The sequence below is a fragment of the Augochlora pura genome, chromosome 3 (genome assembly GCF_028453695.1).
Source record: "Augochlora pura isolate Apur16 chromosome 3, APUR_v2.2.1, whole genome shotgun sequence".
Taxonomy (NCBI): domain Eukaryota; kingdom Metazoa; phylum Arthropoda; class Insecta; order Hymenoptera; family Halictidae; genus Augochlora; species Augochlora pura.
This window is the reverse complement of record NC_135774.1, coordinates 30,156,430-30,175,372: the sequence shown is the minus strand read 5'-3', so window position 1 is coordinate 30,175,372 and position 18,943 is coordinate 30,156,430. Positions and strand designations below refer to the sequence as shown.

The 18,943-nt window shown below is 36.3% G+C and overlaps 1 protein-coding gene across 1 annotated transcript; it reads right to left on the bottom strand.

Moving 5' to 3' along the window:
* Positions 1-434: 434 nt before the first annotated feature.
* Kl-3 (dynein heavy chain 8, axonemal kl-3) lies at positions 435-18,641 on the bottom strand. Its single transcript, XM_078176664.1, has 63 exons — positions 18,510-18,641; positions 18,175-18,397; positions 17,939-18,090; positions 17,670-17,868; positions 17,426-17,589; positions 17,184-17,360; positions 16,880-17,101; positions 16,717-16,818; positions 16,500-16,646; positions 16,156-16,430; positions 15,749-16,088; positions 15,427-15,653; positions 14,871-15,355; positions 14,628-14,787; positions 14,327-14,550; positions 14,133-14,260; positions 13,874-14,054; positions 13,479-13,816; positions 13,250-13,413; positions 12,931-13,185; positions 12,629-12,869; positions 12,192-12,563; positions 11,983-12,128; positions 11,771-11,909; positions 11,481-11,711; positions 11,206-11,411; positions 10,906-11,126; positions 10,528-10,813; positions 10,311-10,449; positions 10,022-10,242; positions 9,780-9,963; positions 9,570-9,710; positions 9,146-9,493; positions 8,894-9,068; positions 8,667-8,812; positions 8,402-8,600; positions 8,210-8,328; positions 7,798-8,134; positions 7,455-7,725; positions 6,932-7,378; positions 6,556-6,874; positions 6,269-6,495; positions 5,986-6,208; positions 5,736-5,912; positions 5,504-5,671; positions 5,212-5,427; positions 4,998-5,135; positions 4,631-4,927; positions 4,249-4,560; positions 4,047-4,182; positions 3,831-3,982; positions 3,512-3,765; positions 3,022-3,450; positions 2,678-2,954; positions 2,420-2,606; positions 2,090-2,351; positions 1,758-1,997; positions 1,519-1,686; positions 1,313-1,454; positions 1,065-1,254; positions 866-987; positions 640-801; positions 435-560 (listed from the first exon to the last, which is right to left on the bottom strand). The coding sequence occupies exons 1-63, from the start codon at positions 18,639-18,641 to the stop codon at positions 435-437; spliced, it is 13,788 nt and encodes a 4,595-aa protein (XP_078032790.1).
* Between the last annotated feature and the right edge of the window lie 302 nt (positions 18,642-18,943).

Below are 18,943 nucleotides of genomic sequence, written 5' to 3'. Positions count from 1 at the left end.
GGTCTGGCATACCGATCTAAGAGTTAATAACCGATAGCACAATAATGGGGAACCTCTTCTGCATCTGTATCATGCAAAAATGTAATTATTTATTGTTGTAAATGCGAAAAACAAATGCTTCGGGAAAATGTAAAAATAGCGCTCTACTGGTCGCGGTGGCAAAACGCTCAAACTACTCGCGAAAATTATCGGCAAAGGGTAAGATAATTCACAGATAGATGGCGCAGTTATGTTAAGATAGAATTTTATCTTCCGTGAATATTTGGCAAACAGTTTCAGCGTTTTGTCGCTCCTTGCAATGGCGCTATTATTACATTTTAATGGGGATCTACCTTATCGGCATAAACAGAAAACTTACTTCCCGTTCGATGTTAAAACAGATTGAAGAATCAATTGGAATGGATATTTGAAGTTTCTTCATTGATAATTTGGAATTATTTAATGTCGCATAATAATGCAACACCACGTAAAATCCAAAACTCCGGAGGTCTGATCGTCGGAAGCCATACGGGTGTAATTAATTGAACGTAGGTCCTCTGAGGCTTTTTGTAAACTGGACACTATAACGGTGATATTATTATTATCATCTTTTACATTACATTGTAGGATAAAAAGCATTATTCATGTTTTCGTGTATACCTGGTACAATTTAGGATCTTTGTCGGGTATGTTGTAGAGGGCAAAGATATGAATTACAGGCATTAATACAAAAAGAACTTTATTCGCCGATTCACAAAGCCTATTGTTTCTTTTATCCCAGCCTCCACCTTCTAAGAATAACCCGTACACATACACTCCCTCCTGCCAATACAAAAATATTCGTTTAGAATGAAATTCTTCTTATTAATGTTATATATTAACGTACCGCAGGTGCAACTTTAACTTCATCCGCTACTTGTCGCAGAACTTCATTGTGAAGCGTAACATTGTCCAGAGCCCATCCTTTGTGAGCTCTGGTCACCTCTTGCCTCATAGCAGTTAAAAATCCTGAAAGACAAAGAGACGTTATATCAGAGAAAACAATTTCTACGATCAATTGTTGTGCATATAAATAAATGGCATACCTTGAGGATTAAAGAAACCCGTCATCCAAAACTTAGCTGGTCTACCGCTGTGCAACCAAGTTGAATACTGTTTATTTCGATCCAGAAATTCTGTGAACCAGAACCCAAGAGATGAAGATTCCCATGATTTCGCCTTCCAGATCTTCGGTATTCTAGCATCGTATATACAATCAAGAGCATCCCTCAATTCCTAGATAAATTCAGACAGATCAATTATGTTATAATGAAAAAAATTCGTATAAAATTACCTCGCTCATTATAATGACGCCTTCTATTGCAAGCAAGAGGTCTTTGAGAATAATGTTGACTATTTTAATGACTACTTGTATCCTGTCGATTTCCTGCTTCAAAAAAATATTCATTGGGGCTGTTGTACCTAGTATCTGTAATCTGTGGAATTTTTTGTTTTATTTAAGAAGATAATTTATTAATTTAATATATCTTTGTTACCTACCTATGTTTTACTTCATAGGGGTCGTACATAGGGGGCACTTTCTTTAACATGTCTTTGGCTTGCCTTGTTACAACTACTTCTCTAGATTCACCACCGCCAGCTCCTGCTTCTTTTGGCTGTACAGACATGATTGTATCTAACACCGTCTGCGTGGTGTTACTCTGATATCTGAAATAAAATTGCACGTTCTGTCTCTAATTGATAAAGAATATAATGAAAACTTTTGAGAATATAATTACGTGATGTCTGCATTACGATGCAAGCCGTACACTTGAGGGGGATCTATAGTAGGCATTTCATCTATCACTTTTAGATACTCAACAACTTGCTTAAAAATAAACACTGGATATCCTTTAAAAAATAAGAAGTCTTCGTTAAAAAGAGCTTCGGAAAACCAAAGCTTAGCAAATGTATTCAACAATCTTTTGTCGTAATCATCGGTCACACGTCCGCCATATTGGACTTCGCCGATCATGTACCTTGGGTTCAAATATTTATATTTATTAATAAATATGTTAAATATAGTAGAACATTTTTTTCTATTAAAATGAAAATCAATTGTCCATTTTACCGAATAGTTGACCAGCTAATCCCTTGCTTCACATCGAAATCGTTCAAATGATTATTAATGAACATACAAGATGCCAGCCAGTCGGCCATATTAAATTCGTATGGGATGTTCCATCCAAGAGGACCAAACTTTCGCCGTTCTTGAACGACGGTGTGCAAAAACGATACTGTGTAAATAATTGGAATGTACTGCACAGCGTCGCATTGGTCCAACATTTCTTGGTTCATACCACTGTATGTAGCAAGCAATCCTGCTCTAACTCCTGCAGTAAATTAAAAATTAAAAGCAGGTTATCCCATTGGAATAAATAATGTTAGTATGACACTTTACCTTGTGGGGGTTCGTACGTATATTTGATAGACATTTGCAAAAGAGAAATTGGAAAGTCTTTATGAGGTTCAGTAGTGATCCACAAACGAAAATCGGGATGGGGCGCTTCCATCTCCAAGAGAAAGCCAGTTACTTCCACCATGTACTCTAAACCCAAATGGCAGTTTTGACACAAGGCCCAGAAACCCTTAAATAAATAATAAATGATCTCAATTTGAACATGTGTCTTGTATCAAATTTCATATAGTTTGAACACACTTCGGTCTTTGCACTCTGAAGCAACCTCCTCGCATGAACTTCCTGTCCTTGCCCCATAGAGATACTTCTACACATGATCTCCTTCCTTTTTGCAAGTTGCTGGATGCTCGTTGTAGGATCAGATCCCATACTTAAGAAGCATATCATGGGTGTATTGGGCCTCGATTCCCCATGCATCGCGTCTAGAAGAGTAATCACAGGTTCTGCATATCTTTCACCCAACGAATTTGCTATATACTTCCTTGACTGAGACAATGTCCTGTCTATGCACCAGGCCCTAAATTTCAATCGCATACAGATTATTAAGAACATTATTCGCAAATAAATATTACTTCCATGCCAACCTTATTAACAATAAACGTCGAAAGCTGTCCAAGGTGTTGTATCCGTTAGGTATAACTTCCTCTTCGGGGGCTTCTTTATCAAACCACTGTTTCCACAGCTTTTCAGAAGTTACCACTTGAGAAAGAATGTATTGATAGTGTCTTAACGAAGATAAAGCGACTAAATTGAGCCAAGTAACGTCAGAAACCCATTTATGAGGCTTCGGTTGAACAGTATTCAAGTCCAAAGCTGCGCCTCCTTTGATGAAGTACTGAAACTCGTCGTGAGTAATCGCTTCACGTTGAAGATCGATCTTCAAAGTCATCAGCAAGATAAACATATATTTGTGGATCTCGTAAAGCCCACGCGCTTTGTATCGAAATATTTCGTAGGTGAGATACTCTATGATATAGTTTATTCTTCTTTGATTCACTGGGCTTTTTTCAGATCTGAAAGATTCAATTATCTTGAAGTTTTATATACCAATAGGCTGGATTGTATTATGCATACCTTTCCATAGAGATATCGAAACGTTCCAAGAATTGAACGAGCGAAGTCTGGTACATGCAGTTTACTAGAGACATGTCGCAGATTAAGAAGTAAAGAACGCTTCCACGGGTTGCAACTGGTCTAAATTCTTCACGAGCTGTGTCGATCCTTAGTTCTGTATCCTTTGCGATACTTAACTTCTCGGTTATCTCAGCCGCAGTTTGTTTCGTAATGTTCAGCACAGACATTAATTCTACGTCTTCTATTAAAGGACCCTATAGACCAAAATCAATAAGTATATCTTTAAAAGGTATCTCTTTACAGATTTTTCAATATACACCTCTACGGTAGTCAATTTATGTAATAGATTCGCTTCTAATTCTTTGATTTTCCTATTGTTCGCAGACACGTCTGCAATCAACTGTGTTTTCTCAGTTTCTAACTCTTTCTTCTCTGTTAAAATGACTCTTCCCAAGAGCTGATCTTCTAATCCTACGTACCGTATAATAAATTAGAGGTATAATTACATTAAATAAATGTGAGTTAGCTTAACTACCTTTTATGGTGACAGTAAAATCAATTATAGAGGTGCGAGCAAACACTTCCGGAGTATACGATGGATTGGGTAATTTTGTGGTGATGTATAGTCTGAAATCTTGATGGATATCTACTTCTTTATCGCCCAGCTTGACCTATATAATGATTTATAAAATTAATACATAAATAGTTCATTATTTATATAACAAACAGACATATACCTTCAACGAGCTGCCAATCTTAATAAAATTTTTCTCCAACAAATTATCTAGCACAGGATCTAATTCTTCTGCTACATCCTCGATAAGCAAAGGACGGCCCAGAGAAACGCAATCCTCCAAATAATTTCGGAAATATTTATTCATAAGAACTGTTGCCTGTAAATTAAACTCTTGCTCTTTATTTTTGATCCACGCTTTTCCTTGTAATTGAGGATCAATTAGGAGCGGGTATCTGGTTGCCTTTGTTACTATTATACCATTCTGAATAGACAGATCGTCTGTTGGCAATCCTTGCAAGCTCCATTCTCCAATCTGGGAATTATGAATATAGTAATGTATTGGAAGTAGTTAAAAACAAATTTTGTTTGAACATTTTACTCACAGTAGCAGTGTCAGTCAACGAAGCTGAAATATTTATTACAGCAGAAATCGGGACTTTCTTGCCTTGGATAAAGTCGAACCATTTACGCTGTAAAAGAGATCGGAATTCTTGATTAAATGGTCCACAATAGGACAAAAATCCCACAAGAATTAACACGTCTCCAACAAGACGGTCCGTTTCAGATTTAAATGTAGCTAATTGTTCCGTCCATCTGATCCTCTCTCCAGAAAGTCCATCGATCATCGCTGTTGCTGTGTCTGTTTTCGCTTGACAAGCTTCGGCCAGATCAACTATACCCTATCAATTTATTTCTCATTTTATCAAAGGTCCACTAGATCTAACATTCTGTGAACATTTTATGAATTACTTGACGTTCTTCCATGACCGCATCAAACTCTTTTTGTACAACTTTCAAATCTTCATCTTTAGCTCTGAGCAGGCCCTCGGCTTCGCTCAAATTCTTGTTTGCCTTCTCATACTTACTTTCTTGGACAGCCAAATTTGCCTGTGGTTTAAAGTACACTAAGTATGATGTAGAATTCGTGGAATAATCTATACCTTTTAATCAGAATGTAACTAACTTTTAAAGGCAGAACATCTTTATTTATTTCGTAGAATGTGACCATGGACATGGTCCATTGAATGAGACCAGCAACGTTGCCGCAAGCTTGCTTCGCAGCTTCGTAGGTATACAAATGGTAATTTAAATAAGGTTGCATCAAATCGACAGTCTCCGCGGTGATGTTGTCCTTTGGAAAGTTTTGCAAGTTGAAGAGGAATCTAGTGTCAGCCATTACCTGCAAGACGAATGAGCCATACCTTAAATATACCAAAAGATTTTCAATGGAAATAAAATGATTAATAATAATAAACCTTCAAAGCTTCGGCCCAAGATGGCATTAAAAATTGTCGATCATAATCAGGTTTAACTGGTTCTAATCGCTTTCCAAATAGTATAATGACACAATCCATAATAAGCGTGATGAGATACGGTGGCTTCCCTAGCTTGCGAACTGTGGCAATATCGGCTGCTTTGATAGTCTAACAATAGAATTTGAATAGATCGTAACAGTCAGTTCAGAATCATTGCACAATTAAATCTAACTTGTAAAGCAGCTTCAGCAGCAAGAAGAGCAGGTTCTGCAGCCTTTAGTTTCTTTTCAGCTACCGCTTTCTCTTTTGCTATCACTTTCAAAAGGGCTTCTGCCTCGTCTTTGGAAACTTGCACTTGAGCTTTGACTGTCTCTGCCTCTTGCTTTTTCTCGTTGACAGTAACCAAGATCTATGAAAAAAATCAATGCACCACTAATCCTTGAAGGATGGCGAAATTAATTTTTTCCATAGCATTTACTAACAGCTTCCACTTGCACGTTCATCACAGCAATCTCCTGTTGATTTTTCTCCAATACTTTTCGCAATTCATCAACCTGAGCTGCGGCGTCCACTAATTTATTTAAACCATTACTCATACGAAACGCTAGGGTATTGATATTATCCAAGCGTTGCTTATAAAGAGTCTTATAACCGCTTAAGAAAGTTAAGAACGATTTTGGAGTAACGTACACTTGCCTCCTAAACCTATTCGACAATTTACAGAGATGTATAACGAAATAAACTTAACAGTATTTTAAGTCTTACCTATCAAAATATTCAACGCAAGTATTGTTAACGTCATCCTGAATGTCTCCCATCACTTCTATCAGGCTTTGCTTCACCTCTGGCGCACAAATGATCTTGAACGCCTTTAAGAAGTGGTCGCCAACCTCGTATAAGGCTTCCCGAGGCCACCTCCAGAACCAATTAATAGTGCAACCGGAAATGAGTCCAGGGAACTTCAAAGACCGAGATCTAAATTTCTCACCAACCTAAGGTACAATTGAATATTTAATTGTTAAAATATTTAGGGGAACAATAAAGATGCTTACCGGGGAGAAACATAAAACTATATGCAGATTATTTCTAGCCCGTGCTATAAAGAAATCATAAAGATTGTCCGGCGTGGGTGGGCGTCTTGGTTCTTCAGCTTTCATTATCGGTGTGACTGTCGATAAAATATCGTCAAGTTCGTCGGCTGTGAAAAGATTGGCGACTTCTCCTACACTGAGAATATTATTGATATATTCTAAAAAGCTTTCTTCTTTTATTTCGTTGTCAGTAAAGATGAAGGTATGTCCTTTGCTGCCTGCACCAGCAGTGCGGTAAAGAAGCCGAAGATCTTCTATTAAACTTCCAACGTTATAGCTCCTATAAATCATTGGAATTAATACAGAACGGATTGACAGATCGTTAATTTATGTTTACCTAGACAACGTAATTTGGAAGAAGCTAAAACCCGCAATGAAAGATGCCAGCCGAGTTAAACTTTGTTTTCCTGAACCTCCGACGCCCACTAACATCGCGTTGCTCCTGGAAACTCCCAGGATCCTTGATATGCGTATCAAATGGACCAAAGCATCTTGGAAGAATACTAAATCGAGAGTTATGCCTCGAACGTATTCGTTGAATTGTTGCATGTTTTGTAGAACTTTCGTTATCACGATTTGTTGACTCGGCATCTCTTCGTAGACCTTTGGCGCCTCGAATACAAAATCCTCTGGCTCGTCTCCAGTTGGTTCAGGAGGTTCGCGCAAAAAGTTCACAAAGTATGTTTCCGTCGAGTCATAGAACTTAAAATCGGGACCCAACATCTTTTCAGCAGTGCGTTTCATAGTATTCCGGAACCATTTGGTGTCCTCATCATTGGTGAATCTAACAGATAATGGAACAAGTTTTCAATGAAAATCTTCAATATGTAGCTTTGTTTAATAATTATAAGAATACGAACCGGTCTGCGATTACGCGAAGGCATTCATGTTGCCAAAGGTTCAGCAGAACAGTTATCGAACTACATTCATTTCTCTCTATCCTGAGCATTCCTTGCCAAATCCGAGACAAGTCTCTTAGATTGAAAACATAATGAAACTTTGCTGGTGTTGGCAACATTTTCAGTTTAGTCTGCTGCCAGAGAACTCTTGTCAAAGGTATCAACTTTGGCAGAAATTCCACTATATATTCATCGAATCTAGTTTCACAAAAGTAACCCTGACCAATGCTTTCTGTAGACAATGGAAGTGTATTATACCCGGAAGCAATAAATATTAATCCAACACATATAAATTCGCGCTTACTGAATATAGTATCCATGGACTTGTTTGACGGTAAAGTGCAATTAAAAATATTAAACTGTCTCTTCAGCCTTGGAGGAATATCATTTCTTCCACCACCTGGATGAATCATTGCAGCAAGCAGCTGAATATCTTGTATGAAGGAAAAATCACCTGGCTTATCCAGGGAATAAAAGCCTTTATACTCCATCAGCTGACGGACAATCTCATTGGTAATCTGGTCGCCCCATTCGTTTATATCCGGCATGTTTATGTCATCGATAAAAATGGACATTTGTCGACCACCCGGTGGTCCATAAGTTGTACCAACCCTTTTCTCCACATAGCTTTCGAATACACTCTGGAATTTGGTTTCAAAACTTAATAAAAGTCCCGGTGAATGAACTAATATCGAAAATCTTACGAGTACGATTACCTGAACCATATTAGGCGTCGACGCCGACGAGAAACTGAAAGACTTATGCACATGTACTTCAGGATCGTACTGAGACATGTAGCTTTTGATCATTACAGTCTTTGCAGTACCCTGTTCTCCTAAAAAGTCAATATTCTAATTTGAATGCTTGATACTAATAAGTACATAGGAAACAAATATGAAATCTTCTACCTATCAGCAGCACAGCTTTTCTTTGCTTTGCAATAGTATTAATCAAGAACATCGTTCTTGTATTATCTATATTAGGAACTAAAATCGCATGATATGGCAAAACTTCATCTGGAGGGTACATAAACTCTGGTACCATCTCAGACCAATGTAACCAATTTCCATTATCAGATACTAAGTACTCGAATATGGTTTCATCTTCCTAGAAGAAGTACTATAATAACTACCTTCCTTCCTTTATTGAATGCACTAATTATTATTCGTTTACCTTAATGCGTGGCCAATTACACTTTGACTCATGAGTAAGCAAGCACTCCTGTAAAGCATTGCGTTCATCCAGCTCCAATACAGCTCCCAGACTCCACATAATAGAAAACAGGAATATCTTCTCAATATGCGAAGCCGATAATATATCTAAATATTACATAATAAATTTTTCAATATAACACCATCGATGCAATCAATGCTAAACTGCAATTATAAAGGTAGTGTCACCTTCTCCGAGTAAACCTTCCAACAAATCAATGCATTGTCTTATGTAAATGGCTTCCAGAAGCTTCATTTTCACTGGAAGCTTTGTCTGAACGAAAGTGTGGGCGTCGTTGTATATTTTATTAAACAAAGTGCGCAATGCTGTTACTTCTACGGTAGATCGTTTTCTGAACCACCCCTGAACACAAATATAATAAGACTTAGGATCAATTGTTATGGGTTAAACAATTATTTAGTAATTAGCTGCGATGTAACCTCTAGGATAGGACTCCACTTCAGTACAGAAGCGCTCATGAACACCATCCCCATTCTCGATATCGTTGCTGGCGATGCATTATCAACATTATCTGGCTCGAAAACCAACTTGGAATTTGGTACCATTATTATACGATCACCGTTCGCTAGAGTCAAAGTTTTATTATCGTCTAACACAGAGTTTAGATTTTCAATCCAAACTGCATCCACGGGTCCATCCAGAACAATCCATAAATTGTCGGTTTTCTTGATTTGCGTCGATCTCCTCCATAGTGTGGAGAATATACCATCTGTCCAATCATTTGTTGCGACATCTAGTTTTCCAAACATTTGGGAAGCAGTGATGGCCTGTAATAGAATACCAGTTCGTATGCATAAAAGTAAGTTCCGCTAGAAAGATATTGATCACTGGAATGAGAATTACTTTTGGATTCATCCTGACTTCTTTGTGTGGCATACCCATTTCTGTTAGGGCTTTCATTAGCACCCACATACATTGGGTTTTTCCAGCTCCAGTTGGTCCGAGAACCATAAGACCGTGGCGCACAAGAGAAGTCTCGTACAACTAAAAGTGTATAGGAATGCGATTAGTTTAATTGGAAATCAATGCTACAGACGTGCGATCAAAACGTACTTGAACTACTTTCAAATTCCACTCTGGATGATTCGTGATGCCAAATGCATCAGTTGCATGTGCTATGGCTTTCTGCAGTTCTTTATAAGTTTGTACTCTGAGTTTAATACCTGGGAACATGTCCTCGATAAGAGACATGAACAGCGGTTCGTCTTCATCCACCAACTTCGATAAATTCATATCCCTGTAAGTTTATAGTAAAATCTTGAACTGTTCTTTCCCGGGAAGAAAACTTTCTTTACCTTAGCACCCTCATAAGTGTAGTTTCTTCCGAGTCCGTAGGATTCGCTCGCTTTTGTGCACCAAGAGTCCTCAAACAGGATAATATATTTCTCAAACCGAAGTCATAATGCACTTGTTTACTGAGTTGCTCCTCGCATAACTTGTACAATGTGAAGAACTTTCGTGACAATAGAACATTCTCTTTAAAACCACAGGCTGCTAGTTTTACGCGCATAATGATCTATACAAGACATTTAAAACAATTAAGAATGGTGATGATACAATAATAAAATTTATATTCAATTTTACCTGTCTATCGGGGACCATCATAGCCACGCTTCTGAATTGTACTTTCAAATTTTCTGGCAACTCTTGGCGACCAGCGTAACCAGGATTCATCGTGATGAACAGACCAAATTCGTAATTTATTTTATACGTCTCACCATCGCTAAAAATTATATATATATAGTTTAATAAATTAGTGATTCTGCTTAATAATTCTGACGTAGTATGTATACATATATACCTAAAGACAAAGGACGTTTTCCTTTCTTTACGTGCGGTGAGCACGATTGCTATTTGCTGAGCAGCCACAGATAGAACAGGCAAGTCGATACGATTAAATTCGTCAAAGCATCCCCATGAACCGGACATGGCTAATCCCTTGAATATTCTACCGAGACCACGGAAATCCATCTGGTCGGAACAATTAAATACGACAACATACTTTCCAAGTGCCTTTCCCATGTCTTTGGTAGTCTCCGTTTTTCCTGTACCAGCAGGACCGGCAGGTGCGCCGCCGAAATTCATGCCTAGAAACACAGTCGCAAAGATCTACTGAACTATTTGATTCAATTAAAATTATTACACGGACATATTAAAATAATAATTATAATTATCTCACCCACAGCTTGTGCCAATGTTATGTAACACCTATCTGTAAGTGGAGTAATAGCAAGACGATCATTGCAACCTAAAAACTCATTCTGATATGTAAAATCTATATCAGTAATTTTTATAGGTATATCTTCGGTTTCAGCGTTGTAATAAAATCTGCACTGCTTCAGCCAATCAAAATCTTGGGCATTACGAGCTCTGGATCGACATAGTTCATCGAATATGTCTCTAAATAAATTATAAGTGAAAGAATTATCATCTGCATCATTACTGATATATAGATTTTAATGCAAGCATTGTGTTAAACCTTTGATGCACGTGTATTGTAATTAAAGCCTCGTATTTAGTTCTGGCATATTTGGTTAGATCTTTTACGGTTACTTCAATAAGAAGATTCAATAAATCAAGAAACCATTGATTCGTCTTCTTCATTATTGTTCTGTCCCTTTTCGCTGAATTCAATGCTATTTCAGCATCGCGAGTCCACAGAACTTGCAAGCCTAGCAATCCCACCTGCGCCATAACAATTTTTTAAAGACACTCCTTTCAAGAAAAAAAATATTTTCTTTTCTTTCTTTTTACTTGTAAAACGGAATTGTCTATCAGGTTTATCAGATCAAAATCGTCGGTGCTCATGGTTTGCAATCCCTGAGAAATTACATAGCCTACAGATTGTTGATGGACTATCAATAAATTGTTCAACCAATTTTCAACACCTCCCGTGCAAATAACTTCCTTCTCTAAATCTACGCGCTCATTTTCACGAGAAAACATAGCCACGATTTTCTCGTATTCTTTCTCAGCAAATAATAACTGTAGGAAGAAGAAAGTCAAATTATAAAAAATAAATTTCAAGACTGAGGACGTATTACCTTTCCTATATTGTCAAAGAAGCCATCGAGATATTTCTGTATGGTATGGCAATCGGCTGCCTGGCCTAATATCTCCAACAATGTAGGATCAGATATGAAACAGAATCTTGGGAATACACTTCGTTTGGTCTCCAAGTATCTATGCAAATGTAATATTAAATTTTAATTATCTAATTAGATTTAAATACTGTTCCATCAATTAATTTTGTTACCCGCTAAGAGATTTCTGACAAGATTCCAGCTGCTCCAAAAGATGAGGCAGAAATTGGCCCATCGTTTCATCGCCGGTACATGTTTCCACAGCGTTCAATCTCTCGCGCGCTCTATACATGATTTTGACCCAAGCTTTATCAATGTTCTGAAATAATTAAACGTATATGTAGCACATAATTGGAGCCACCAAATTTCATAATTTTCTCACGTTAAAGCGTTTTGCTTCTGCTGGCAGCTGTTTAGATATATCACCGCCAATGAATACAGCCTCCAAATAAGCCCATAAATTTTGCACGGTTAACCATTTTGCTAATATCTCAGAAGTATTGCTGATTTTGTATTGCCATAGCTGTATATCTTTTTTAAATGGGGCATTGTACCGGTTAGCCAAAAGTGAACTGATCACCATCATGCTGTCTTCCAACTGAGATATTATCTCTGCAGTCTCTATGCCTTTTAGAAGCAATTCTCCTCTCTGCTTAAAAGTGGTGAATTGCAAATCTACAATGGACCATTCGGCGATAATTTGCTTCAGTTTGCTGTCTATGTCCAGCTCCTTCCCTGCGCTAATGCAGATATCCTGTCACGAAACGAAAGTTTAAGTTTTGCAGTCCAGAATCACCGTGTATTTCACTCGAATCGTACCTCAACATCATCCTTGTATTTTAATAAGGGTGCCTGCATCACATTTGCTAAAGTAAAGGTCTCCGAATCAACATCGAAATTATATTTACACAATTTGGACATTCTGTCCCAGTGTCTTTCTTGCATTGCTTTATTCGCCATGAGTTCTAACAAAGGACAAGTCTCGTTGAAGTCGTCAATTTTCTTCTTTAAGTCAATGTAGGCTGGCCAATCCCTCATGGCAGTTGGCAGCCTTCGACATCTGAAGATGAACGTAGAATTTATTTTTCTTTAATACAAGAGAAGCAAAGATTATAGATTACCTATTCTGAAATTCTGCTAATTCTGCGACTATGGCCTCAATGTCAATTTCCGACCAAGGAATCTCAAAGTAACTATCAATCGTGCGATTGACATGCAAATAAAGGGAATACAACTTTTGTAGTAAGTTTATCTCTCTTTTACGTTGATGAAGAGCAGGATACTCTGTCAATTCTAAACCAAATAAGCTTTCGCCGCTGCTGTAAGTTAAGTATTTTTCCCACAATTCCTCGTGACGTGCTTGAAACAGGAGAAGCCTTGAAAAATTGTTATTGACATTAATGAAAATCAGTGATTAGTTAATGACTAATTTATTTATACCGATCACTAGCTTCTTTAGCTGGTATGCCCTCGACCATCGGACCATTTACTTCAAAATCGCGGTCGAAGACCAACACATCTTGCTTAAAAGCTGCAACACCCTCCGTCAGTTCATTCTTCAGTGGTTCTTGCATCTCGCATATTTTTTCTTGAACCTGCTTTGCCTGAAAATATTAAATATTCTATTGAAGATACTCCAACATAAAAATAATCTTTACTTAATATTTACCATGTTCAACATATTAGTAAAATTGTATCGAAGACTATCGACAATATCTTGTTCCTCCTTTGAAACAGGGATCTCAAATCTTCCCATCAATGTATACGTTTCTTCTATTAATATTAATTCCATATCCAACGATATAAAATCATCTCGTATCTCGCTTAAGCATTTCATAGCAACTCTAACGTCTTCCAGATCCTTTATCTCTCTTGCTAAAGTTTTATTCTTCTCATTAATATATTCCGTGATTTTTCTAAGCTTTTCTTTGTACAGAGTGGACATGGTTTGGCCTAAAACTGTTTTCCATGTGCGAGCTTCGACCAAAAGTGCTAATTTCAATTTATCTGAAAATATTACGAATTAAAAAACTTGTTAACGGGATCGTCATGTGATTTCAATACCCATTCTAATTTCTATGGGTCCAACAATATGTATATCTGGTAAATTCTGTATTTCTCTAACTAAATCATCATATTCCATAAACTTTTCTTTGACTTCTTGAATAATTGGCTCACTGTCAACAAAATACTGAATAATCTTGTTCCTTTCTTCTGACCATATATACGAATATTTCAGATACATCTAAAAAATAATATTCGAGCTCATAAAAGTATTCGCAACACTGATTCAGAAGAGGGGAAATGAAGAATATAAACGTGCATTTCCAAGTTGTACAATATCATCTTTGTAGGCAGAAATAGCACCCTGCAAGCTCATCATACTCCGTACTATCTCCTTATGATCAGATAATATTTGATAATAATTCTTCAATGATGTTTTAGGAATTTCTTCATGCAATAAAAATTTTGTTAGAAGAATGTGTGGTTCCTATTGCTCTTAAAAAAGATACTAACTTGGAATACTATCACTACCACCAGACAATCTTATTTCTGTATAACGTTGTCCCCACGAAATAATATGTTTATGAGTTTCTAGTATACTAATAATTAACTTCCCAAAGTAATGTTGTAAATCTTCAATTGGTGGTACTATTGTGATATTTGGAATTTGCAGCACGAATGTAGTTATCATAATTGGAGCCACTTGCTGTTCTTGATTATTCTCTCTAACTAGAGGACTACGGTCATTGAAATAAAGAAATGGAAATTATTCCTAAACCATGCATTGGTAATCAATTTTAAAAATTCGACAAACCTTATATCGGCAACTTGTTTCTTTAACATTTCAAGGGAATTCTTCGTACATTTTACTAAATTTTCCACAAGTTTGTTATTAAAGTATGCAAATAGTTCCATGCAATCATTATGTACTTTATTTATCTGAACTTTATGCGTTCTCTCGATGGGTGCAAAACCTATAATAGTAGAAAAGAACTGTAATCTAAAAATTCGAAACTTTAATTTCAAAATAAAAATTAAAACAATGACACTAATGTACCAGGTTCGTATCTTTCTTTCGTCAACTTCGTTTGCGAAATATGCTTATGCACTTTATCCAAATCCATCCAATTATACTTCATACTTTGGACGGACTCGTCAACTATGAAGTCCATGAATTTATTGATAATCGTCACGACAGCTTTTTCCGCTGCTAACGACTTTATTTCAAGTTCATCGCCTATTTCATTTACGTGAGCGATATTGTCATCTAAAAGCTGCTGAGGTCTTTTAGGATAATTGTCGATCTTGCATAACGTAGCTTCCGAAATAGATTCAAACACTTCGTCGACTCTCGCTTCTTTCATATCTGTTATCTCTTTGACAAATATATGCATTTTAGTGAGAGCCTCTTCTATCTCGTCGCATACTTCCGTGATGTTCAAAGATGTCCACGTTATCACGGATAAGCAGGGTTGAAACGTAATCTCTAGTTCAGCAAGAACAATTTTGATTAAGGTCAAGAACAGTGTTGGTACCCTCCGTCTGCAATTGAAAATCCAATCTATAGCGTTTTTACAAATTACTTTTCTCATAGAAGATAATCACTAATTTACCTCAATGCATTGTTCTCATCTACCAATTTCTTTACTCTCTCATAAGATGAAAAGATTCTCTTTTTACAAAATGTAATTATCTGTATGAAATCTGGCACTTCTAATTCAAATCTAGCCATGTGTTCTGATTCACGTATGACTTCTATGATATATGAATCAAAGTTTAAATGGTACTTATTGGTCACCGGATGTCGTATAAGCAATGGCGACGCTAATGCTAGTCGAACCTTTAAGTTAAACATTTAATTAATAGACACAAATAATTATTAACATTTTTACGAGTACAATAATTATTCAAACAAATTAATCATGCTAAACGTACAATTTCCGAGGAATCATACCATGCTTTATGGTATATTAATTCGTAGTGTATAAAAACGCTCATTAGTGCGTTGTAAATTTTAATACACCTTTGCATGTAATCATGGCTCAGCACTCTTGTACATTGTTTATATACTTCCATAGGCCTTTCGATGCGCCTATACAGTTGTCTGATCCACAGAATACGACCGGATATCGGTGGAATATTTCTGGGTATCGGTGGATCCGATCTATCCTCATTGTATCGATCTCGTACATCTTCAATTTTCTTTTGATATAACGTTGTAAGCTCTAGATATTTCCTATCAATTCTTAGATGTTTAAACTTCAATTTTTGAAACCTACGGTTGACGGTGCGAAAAAATTATTGGTTCATATTTTTTATATGACATAATATAAAACAATTACCTTGCCACTACCCTCAACGATTCAGATAAATTTGGTGCCTCGGAAACGCACTTATAGAAGAAAATTCGTAGTTCTGTTTCTGTCTGTGCGATCTCCTTCTTAAACTTATCATAGTCGGTATCAAAGTATGGTTTTCTATGATCCAGAGGATCATATTTCTGAGATTTGATATCGTGGAAGAAGCTTGTAAATTTATTTGCGAACACATCTATTCCTTGTATAGCAGAACTATGAAGAATTGAATAAGTTAATACCGTCTGAAGAACATCCATAATCTGAAATACAAGTTACAATTATAATTATTGTCTTCGACTATAAGTATATTGTAATATATAATTGCTAACTTTTATTATTCTGTTTTTGAAGGTATTAAACTTTCCGAAAACGTACATCTCAGATACTTCAAAAGGCTTTTCCTCGACGGATTCTCTTACTTGTTTGCACATTAAGTTGTAGTAATCATAATACTGTTCACATAATTGTTTACAATCCTGCAACAGAATAATTATGTAATGGGAATTATCGTGTTGGGAACACATATTCTTTTGGGTGTACTAGTACCATTATTTTAGATATCATAACGTATTTAGCTTCATTCCAAACGGTTACTTTGCCACCATCAGTGAGATATGCTTTACATGCTAGAATCATTTGATTCGTCATCTAAAAATTAAACAAACGCATTAAAAAGTTCAGAGTACGAATGGACTAAAATTTGCATTACTTTCACAAAAACTGCTGTGACCATCCTTCTCGTATTGAAAAATCGTGAAGTAGCATATATCATTCGTATAGCGTACATGAGTGGCGGTAAGTATTCTCCGATTTTTGTTGGATCAAGTCTGTACAATGGTTGAGTGAATTTTTCCAATGCATATAAGTATTTGACATTATCCTGTGCTAGAATTTGTATAGTTTTAACATGATCTTCCAAGATGTTCCATTTCTAAATAAACGTGCACATCTATTGTTATTGCGTATCCATGTAAAAAATTAATGGAGAACATAAAGTTTATATTCAAGTCCACCTTAATATGCTTCGACTTTACACGTGTTAAAAACTCTATGTGTTTCTGACAAATGGGAGACTTAATGTGTTCAATTATTGATGAAAAACGAACGAGAAGTCGCCTCCAATAGAAGAGTTCTACATTCGGCCCCATCTCTTCAGTCTCCCTGCGCAATTGTTGACTCTCCACAACAGCCTGAAACAATCAATTAACTTAGAAATTGTCATATTTATCAGTAGCGATATTATTATCAGTTTTACCCGCTCCATACTCTTCATCCATATTCTGACAATATTTTCTACTGCACGGATAGCTGATATATTCTTAGCATTCTTCTCTACATCACCTGGCATCGACAAATACAGATCATATGCATGTTGGTCAATATCAAACTTCACTGTGCTTCCCAAATCTATCTTGGTCACTTGATATGAAACAAACATAACAATTTAATCATACAGAATTAAAGAAAACAATATCTAGCTATTAATTTGAACAACCTACTGTTTAGAAATTCACAAAAGTCTCTAAAATCGCAGATAAAGTTATTTTTCACTTTCTCGCCAGCTTCATTTTTTGACAGTTCACCCCATACTGTGTTAGCAGTGATTGCTGGCAAATTTAATCTTAGAATTAACTCTGATATAGCTGCAAGTGCACACTGAGATACAGGATCAACTTCTGCATAGGCATAATATGTTTCCTAAAATATTTTGGTTCCAATATAATGATATTTAAACATGGTTTTATCAGTTGCACATAAAGAAACATACATCAATTACATGTTTAGACTCAAATTCAATATCTGACTTTAGTCTATAGATTATTACACATTGCCCAGAAAATTCTTCAGTGGAACCATCAGTGACACAACAGCGTACCATCCTTTTAATCTCATCATATTGTGGAATCCACCTTCCTGATTCTATTACAACATATTTTTTCAATTAAATAAATATAGAGCATTAATAAAATTAAAGTAACTGAAGTAATATCAATTATATAGTACCATAAGTGGGTGGTTCCATTGGTTGAAAATGTATAAGAATTGCACGTTTACCATCCTTAGCAAGAAAGCTGTCAAAAATAGCAATGTATTCATCTTTATCAACAATTCCTTCTTCCAAAATGTCAGGATCAACATGTAAGATGAATGCTACAACTTCCAAGATCTGACGGTGCGTCGCTTTCAGCAACCCTTCCCTTGCTTGCCTCTGTTCTTTAAATTTGGCCTGCAAATACGCAGCAATAGTATACAAATTGCATAAAGAAGTTAGATGAATTATAAATAATATGGTTCACAAACGAAAGGCTAATTATAATTCATGTGTACACTTCACGTACAAGACGTTCTTTTAGCGTTTCTGTAGGCGCTGATTCCAAAGCAACTCTTCTTTTTAATAATTCCTCAATTCGACGATCGATCGCAGGTTTCGTATAATCTCTAGCTGCAAAATATGCAGATACATGAGCCATTATATTAAAATGCGAACAACAAAAATATCACATTCGCATTCCATTCAAAATGAACATCAATGAATGCAAAGATATTTGAAGGAAAAAGCGCAAACAATTTCTACAGGGTGTCTTAATAATAACCTACGTTTACAAGGATTAATCAATGCAAATTTAAACTTTTATTACTATATTAGTACATGAATGAATCGTACCGATTTTTTAAAAATGTATAGTAAAATCAGTACTACTCCTGAACGCGTTTCGTGCTCTCTAAGGTAGCTCGCATATCCCCACTACTCGACTTCGAAGAAGTACTGTAG

Bases quoted from the DNA above. Each gene is read 5' to 3' on its own strand.
- Kl-3 (XM_078176664.1), bottom strand. From the start codon at position 18,641: ATGGCTCATGTATCTGCATATTTTGCAGCTAGAGATTATACGAAACCT. The intron at 11,910-11,982 runs GTAACAAAATTA...ACATTTGCATAG, and splicing joins TGTCAGAAATCTCTTAGCGG to ATACTTGGAGACCAAACGAA. The intron at 4,183-4,248 runs GTATATGTCTGT...ATCATTATATAG, and splicing joins AGATTGGCAGCTCGTTGAAG to GTCAAGCTGGGCGATAAAGA.